The sequence below is a fragment of the Arachis duranensis genome, chromosome 10 (genome assembly GCF_000817695.3).
Source record: "Arachis duranensis cultivar V14167 chromosome 10, aradu.V14167.gnm2.J7QH, whole genome shotgun sequence".
Taxonomy (NCBI): Eukaryota; Viridiplantae; Streptophyta; class Magnoliopsida; order Fabales; family Fabaceae; genus Arachis; species Arachis duranensis.
In genome coordinates, this window is record NC_029781.3 from 30963432 (window position 1) to 30971436 (window position 8005).

Consider the following 8005-nt stretch of genomic DNA (forward strand, 5'->3'; position numbering starts at 1 on the left):
TGTGCTGATGAATTATGATTGTCTCAAAATGAAGGTACTTAAAAGTCAACCTAATTATTTATTTTTCATAATCTTTTTTTCTGTTTCATTAAAAATATCTTACCATCTTGTCAGCATCATTATGACCCACAAAAATTATAAAATAATTATTGATTATTAAAGGTTACTTAGCCTTCTAGTATTGTGGATTGATATATATGTTCAATTATTCATTGTTGCATATATATATATATATATACTCAGCCTAAGGGGAGGGCTAATTAAGAAGCTAAAGCGTACAAGCTCCCAATTATATGGAATCAATAATTTTATGTTGCGTCCTCCGTTAATTTGAAGCATTATATTATTAAAGTAGCACTCAATTATTTTTTTAAGAGTTCCCCTGCGAAGTCAATAAAATATTTATATAATGTGTATAATGGACTATTTATTTAGCTTAATATAAGTTAAAAATAAAAATTATTCACAAAATAATAAATTTAAAAACTCTTATTCAATTATTTCACATCAAATTTCAAATTTCAAATTTCAAATTCTCCAATTTCAAATTTTAAATTTTTAAAAAATCCAGTTAGTCAGAAAAATAATAATATGAAATCCTTCAATACTCTCTTCTTTTTCAACCGGCGGCCACCTCACCTTCATCAATAATCAACCCATTTCACCATCGCTACTTGACTTGCCACACGCCACTCACCCTTAATAAAAATAACCATCCACCTAAAAATAAAAATAATCATCTGCATACTTAATAAATTGAATATCTAATATATTTTAATTATATATAACTAAACTCAATCCAATCAAAATAATCATCTACATAAAAATAAAATAACCATCGGCATATCTCACAACTAGAAAATAAATTAATACAGACAGATTTACAGACAGATTTAGTCTTTATTACAGACGGATTTTTGGTTACCGACGAAATTACCGACGGATTTTGTCCCTCTGTAAAAGCCCCGTCGGAAATTATTTACCGACGGATTTTTTTCCGTCGGAAATTACAGACGAATTTTTACCAGTTACCAACGGATTTTCTCTCTGTAAATTTTCTATCTATTTCCCAAAGGCGACAAACTTTTCGACGGATTTTCCGTCTGTAATTATAGACGGATTTTCAGACGGTAATTACAGACGGATTTTTCGACGAATTTTCCGTCTGTAATTTAAACCTTGGAAAATCATTTCACATTCTAATTACAGACAGAAAATTCGTCTGTAAATCCGTCAGTAAGGTAAAATAATTTTTTTATTTTTTCAATTACAAAATAAACTTTTTTCATACAAATAAATATAAATTTAATACAAATTTTTATCTAATTTGTATTCAAATATTTATAATATTTCAAAAAATAAATAAATTCATCGTATTATCAAACTAAAAAAATACTATAAACAAACAAGTTAATATATTTCAAAATATAAACAATGTTGATACATCAATTATAATAACAAGTAACAACCATACATCAACAAAGTGCATTGATACATCAACTATTGTCCTCTAATTAAGTCAAAATATACAATAAAGTTGCTTAATTAGGTTCTAAAATTGGAACTTCATCTGTATAGAAACCATTCATCATTATTGTGTGCATTGATTCAAACAGTGGGGTCATGAATTGATCCTCTGCCTCAGGCTTCTCTGCCTCCTTATATTTTTTCATTTTTCATCTGTTTTTCAAGTATCAAATTCTGACAAAAATAAAAAAATAGTGACAACATAATCTTTATACAGTGTATTCTTCATCTCAAGTAACAAATTCACAAGTGAAGCTCACCTCCATCTGATCTAGTTCCAGTAACTTTCGATTTGGGGCTGCAAATTTAATAGGAGAAAAAGAGAAAGAACCTGGTGGTGCTTCTTTAATCTTTGCAGAATCTTGAACTAGAACAGGAGTCTCCTTAATAACTGGTGGTGCTTCTTAATAACTAGAAAGTATACTCATGTACTCGATGATTGTGAATAAAAATGCATAACCCTCAATAGGAAAAAAATAAAAATAAAGGTGTATTCTTTTCTTTTAAAAAAGGTCAGAGAGAAATGAGAGATCAGCAGAGAAGCAAATACATGGATGATGGTTGCATGTAGAAATCAAGTAAGAAAGAAAGATACGAGATGAAAAGAAAGTTGTAGTAGAAGCAATATATAGTCGTATATATGCTCCAAAATAAAAAGCAACAACCCACTGATCTTTCTCCTTCTCTTGAAGCAAACAATTAAGAATACATTTAGCAAGAAGCCTTTTTTATATTAATCTTTATAGACACAGTATATGGACTATTAATACTCTTAGCAAAGGAAGTAGCCAGTGCAAGAAGCCTAAATGTTCACCATAAGAAACAAGATATCATAAATCAGATGAAAAAACCTATAACTCAAATAGGTTGAGTAATATCCACTAGCTACCAAAACCCTCTGTCAGCTATAGAGATTAATTATAGTCTATATTGGCATCAACAACTAGCTAAAAAGTAAAAAGTTAGTCAAGTGAAGAGAAGAGTATCACAATCTTAACCAACAGAACATCGTTTACTTATTTACAGATAAAATCAACAGATGATATGAGTAGAACTTGAGAACTTGCCCGAGACTTTGATTGTTCATGTTTGTTTCATTTCTTCCCCTTTGCTACGGAAGCAAGCCTCACCAAAAATTTGAAAATGTACTTACACTTTCGAGCCAACAGTTGACAATTACGTTATACAAGCATCCCTGTCTTTTAGTATAGGTTACATGATTGTCAACTGAAACTAAACGGGATACTTTTCTATGTTCTGAACTGCTAAAAATTTCTCAATTATTTTTCTAACAATTTATTGCTTGTGTTGATCAACTTAGTACTGTGAGAAAAAATTTAAAAAAAAAAAGCAGTTTAAATTTTTTGCATGATAATGTTTCATTACCAAGTAATTAAGCATTTCCCCTCCTCTTTACTTTTATGTCTTTCCCTTATTTTCACTTTTCAACTTTATATGATGTTTAATTTAACAGTTAAAACTTTGTTGAATCAAGTTAAACTAGATTGTACCCTAATTAACACACTGATTTAATTTTAGATCCTTTATTATCAGGCATGTTATATATACAATCAAAGAAAAGTAACCAAATAATTATATATAAAAAAAAGATAAAGGAAAGCAATCAAAGAACAAATTTAAACAAAAAGAAAGAAGCAAATGAAAAATAATAGATAGGTGTTTGCACTGACCTTCCTCTGCCTGGCCTGTGCTAAAGAACCTTCAAGCTGTTTCTCAAGATTCTGCAGCTCCTTTATGCTCAATGGTCCAAGATCTTCCCCAAGCAAGTGCCTGTGTTTTACATTGCCAAGTAAATTTTGTAATATAATTTATATATATTCCATTATATATTATGATTTTTGCTAATAAATTCAATTATTATTACTATATAAAATCAATTTAACAATTTTTGAATATAAAAATATCTTCGTGGAAGCAATCATTTAATATTATAACATACATATCCATATTATTAATTTATTATTGAAAGGTATGTAATTAACTTTAAGTGTTTATTGTAATTATCATTATTATTAGAAGGGAAATAAGTGAATAATACCTCTGAGTCCTTTGTAGAGACTCATACTTTGCCTTTAGCTTTGATACCTCCTGGTACCAGCTTTGATTATTGCAACACATATTAAAAAATTATTCAATGAAAATTACTAAGATCTAATTAGTATCTATATATGATATGCATCCTATTGTTAGTTGAATGGCTTAGAATTTAAACTTCATTAATCTTTATTGTCAAAGATTGCAATCTTCTTGCATTGTTTAAAAATTGCTACACTTATTAGATATACATAAGTAATGATAGTTGGCTAATAACTCTGCAGTTCAGAAAATAGAAAAGACTAACATGCAAGTACAAAACAGAAAACTTCAATTCACAAAATTAGATTAATTATATTTCATAACTTCATGGTAATAAATACAGTAAAGTACAATCAATAATTCTTTATGTACATCACTTTAACTATAAGGTGTAATGGTATATTCTACACAGTGAAACCTAACCACCCTTAAAACTAAGTTATCAACAGTGTGATTATAATGTAATTTATCCAAAATAGTTGAGAATCTCAACTATTTGATTTGTTAAGTCTTCAAAGAAGGTATAGGGTCATCAGGACAAATTGCACCAACTTCCAACTGCAACAACTCTTGTGGAAGTTCCAAGAGGAGAAACTATGTGAATTATAAAGTTCACTTTCTAAATAAAAAAGAAAATGTATATTGAAATCAATCTCTTACAGACCTCGTGTCCAGGAGGACTGATATGATATATGCAGAAGTTGTGAAGCAGCAAAAAAGCTGCCTCTGGATAGAAAAATAATCCTTGGAAACATGACATATCTGCACAAACAGATAAGTGAACAATTAATTCAACCTTCCGAATAAAATAAAAAGCATGGATGAAAGAATACACATATGCACTCACAATTTAGTGCTAGGTCTGGATAAGTGATTAGAGCTGGTTTCTCAAGATCCCCATACACTATAACAGACACAGAACTACAACCAGTTCGAATGTGATGTTCCTGAAATGATCAATATGATTTGTAACCAAAATACAGGCAAAAAGAAGAAAGAGGCAACAGAACCAAAGTTAGAAAACTGAGGAATGAACAAAAGAACCACCTCCTAAGCAAAGGATATACTTTATTTTGAGTTATGCAAAGATTCTAAATCAATGTTTTTTTTCAAATTGTTTGTTCCTAACATTTCCCCTTAATAGGACAACCAAACTAACAAGCAACAACACCACATTAACTCAAATAATAAGGACAAGGAAAACAAGAAAGTATAAAATTTCCCACAGGAAAAGAAAAAGCAATCACAGGGACTAGCAAATATAGTTCACTTGTTAATGTATACTTACAGGGACAGATGCAGGTTTACAAACAGTCAGCACATCTAGTTCTTTTTGGAGAATCGGAACCTCACAAGCCATCACAGGCAGTTCATGCCTAAAATCTTTGCGGCATCAGTTTCAAGCTCAATCACTTCTAAACCACAAAAGTAAAAATGCAAAGCTTTCAGTGCAAAGACAAACCTGTGTACGAAATGGCTAATCTTCTGTGATGATTTAACTATGTATGAAACTGGTACCCTCTCACCATCAACTTGAATCCTTCCACATTTCACTGCACTAACCTACAACAAGCAACTAAATTATATTAAAAAACAGCTCTTTCCTTTGGAGGTTCTACTAAGGGTACTCGTTCATGATATAAAAGGGGAAACTTTTTAATGATAAACATAAGAGTTTAAGTTTTCAATAACATGAAATACATAAGTTGTGTCCTAATACTATAATTTCTGCATAGATAAATTTATCTGCTGCAATAAGTGATTAAGAGAAGCCATAATCTAGAAGTTCAATTCCATTCTATATTTATAAGAGTTCAATGAATTTCACTGTATTGCTAGAACACTCATTAATTAAGAATGTGCAATTCTAGGATTCCAAAAACAATTAACCAAGATGAATGATTGAAAGCAATGCATTTATCCACACACAAAAAAAAAACACAAATAGAGTAGAATCGTGGAACAAGCTCAGAACAGGTGATCGAATCCCTAAGCTGGAAATTAAAAACATTTAAACAGAAGAAAGAGAATAGAAAGGGCAAAATTACTATCTGTTTTGAGATACCAGCATGTGATAGAAACTGCAACAGGAACAAGAAGCTCAATCAGCATTAACAACAACAAGAGGATAGAAACTGCGAAGAAAAATTGATAAATCTAAAATTGGCACAGAAAAATTGAATCCTAAGCAACAGAATCACAAGGAGGGGGCTCGTGCGACGCAATGGATGATAGAGAGAGATCGTGCGACGCGAGCAGTCACGGCAGCGGCAAAAGCTTCCGATAACTCAGAGGAACAACCGAACAATGGCAGCAGAGGCGGTGGCGGCGGAGGAGGAGGAACGAAAGAGAGCGTGACGGAGAAGATCCATTGGAAAAGGAAGAATTAATTGCGTAAAATTGAAAATCTAACCTCCAAACTTTGGCTAAATTAGCGGATTGCAGATTTGGATTTGAAAGGAGAGAGGCGAGCAACACCCCGAGAAGATCCGGGAACGGGTGTGACGGAGCTTCTGTGCGACTGAACCAAAGCTGAGATGCGCCGCTGATGGAGGATTTAGAAGGGATGAGTGTGTAGATTTGTAGAAGTATCGTGATTGAACCGGTGAGCTTTTCAGTCACCACCCTTATTTTAATATTTTTCGACGGAAAATTTTAAATTACAGTCAGATTTTCTGTCTGTATTAATTTAATAAAATATATCATTTTTTTATTTAATTACAGACAGATTTTTCTATCTGTAATTATTTTTCATGAAAAAAATTAATTTTTTCGACGGAATTATCGACGGATTTTCTTTTCCGTCTGTAATTTATGCTAATCCATTTTTTTATTTTCTGACAAAAAATCCCTCTGAAATTCCCTCTGTATTTCAGTGGGATAAAATCCGTCAGAAATATCCGTCTGTAATAACTAGTTTTCTAGTAGTGTCTACTAAAATGACCATTCTAAATTGACCATTAAAATAGAAGAAGAAGAAGATGAATAAACAGAAGAAACTATTATTGTGGTGAAACATAATTTTGAAGGACTAGTCATGACAAAAGCAGCACTATTGTGAAGCATAGGGCTCAAATCATGAAAGAAGCTAACCATGCTTGTATCCGAAGAAGAAGAAGAGCATGGTGGTATTATCGGTGAGAAGAGACTTGAAAGAATGGGAGAAAGTGAAGGCGCATCCGGAGGAGGTGAGGACGGTATCGGGAAGAAGGCACACACCGGCTGCGACAGAGGCCCTAGACGTCCGAGTTGCTGCGGTGCCGTTAGTTCGACCCACACATTATGCACGTCCTCCCTTGGCGGTGGCCTGTGCGACAACGGCGCCACCAGTCGGAACAGTATCGACGCGATTTTCGATGATGGCTGGTGACCGTGGCGTTAGTGTACCAGCAAAACTTCATAAGAAAGGCATAGAACGCTACAAACCGTATTGAGTGAGAGAGAGAGAGAAGTGAGAGAAGAAGATAGTTTATTTGTTTTTAAAATCGACGATAATTCTAATATTTGATTTAAATTTTAAATTAAAAACTATCAAAATTAATTAATTGTCTATAATTTAATTTTAATTTTAAATTAATTTCATTGTACACGTTGTTATCTCTCGTACTTTTTCTTTTTTCAATATGGTATATAGCTTCAGAGTGGACAAGTTAGAAACCATTGCCATTTATTATGTCCTTGCGTTTCGTTTCAGCATAGTCTATTTAGTGCTAACAGTTTATAAATTTTTCGTGGAACATATAGTTTACAGAACTAAAGATGTCTCAAACTAATAATATAGTATATAGTCCCGGTTTGGTAGGTTAGTGTTTATGTCTATGATCCGTATCTATTAAAGATATGAATATGGTGATATGCATTTATTATTTATTTAGTAAGATATAAATTTTTTAAACACAATTATTTATAAAAAATTATGTATTTTGTATCTTTTTAAAATATTAAAACACGAATTTTTAATTTAAAATACAAGTTCAATTATATTTTTTGATAATTATATTCTTATTTTTTTAAAAATTTTATAATTATTTTATATTTATTTTCGTTTTTTTTCTTTTTTTCTCTTCTTTTTCTGTAGTTTTTTTTCTTTTGTTTTTCTTCCTTCTTTTTTCTTTTTCTTCTTTTCCCTTTATGTTCTTTCTTTTTTTTTGTGTCTCCAGATCTAAGACAATACTACATTTCTAATTTTTTTACCATGTGTCTCTATTTTGATTTTCTAGTTTAATTTTTATTTTTGACGAATGCAATGATGATATGAGAGGTGAAATATGATTGGCAATAATGCCTTATTATATATGTGTGGTGTGTTTGTTTGTTTTTTTTCTTTAATTTGCTATTAAGTTTATATTTCTATTTGGCTTTGATAGTACATGGAATAAAC

At 31.3% G+C, this 8005-nt stretch overlaps 1 protein-coding gene across 8 annotated transcripts; it reads right to left on the bottom strand.

Annotated features, from left to right (window-relative positions):
- Nucleotides 1–1448: 1448 nt before the first annotated feature.
- Nucleotides 1449–6245, bottom strand: LOC110276316 (protein NDL3-like). 8 transcript variants are annotated; one of them, XR_008003707.1, is made up of 9 exons: nt 6038–6245; nt 5673–5705; nt 5087–5187; nt 4913–5000; nt 4472–4571; nt 4289–4386; nt 3587–3636; nt 1788–3318; nt 1449–1701 (listed from the first exon to the last, which is right to left on the bottom strand). XR_008003707.1 is itself a non-coding variant. In XM_052255033.1 (8 exons), exons 4-8 carry the CDS (start codon nt 4982–4984, stop codon nt 3165–3167), a joined length of 474 nt encoding a protein of 157 aa, XP_052110993.1. In that variant the 5' UTR covers nt 4985–5000; nt 5087–5187; nt 5673–5705; nt 6038–6245; the 3' UTR covers nt 1449–3164. The 8 variants fall into 8 exon arrangements, 7 of the variants coding, with proteins under 7 accessions (XP_052110993.1, XP_052110994.1, XP_052110992.1 ...); XM_052255033.1 differs by having other exon boundaries at nt 1449–3318; XM_052255034.1 differs by having other exon boundaries at nt 1449–3318; nt 4913–5007.
- Between the last annotated feature and the right edge of the window lie 1760 nt (nt 6246–8005).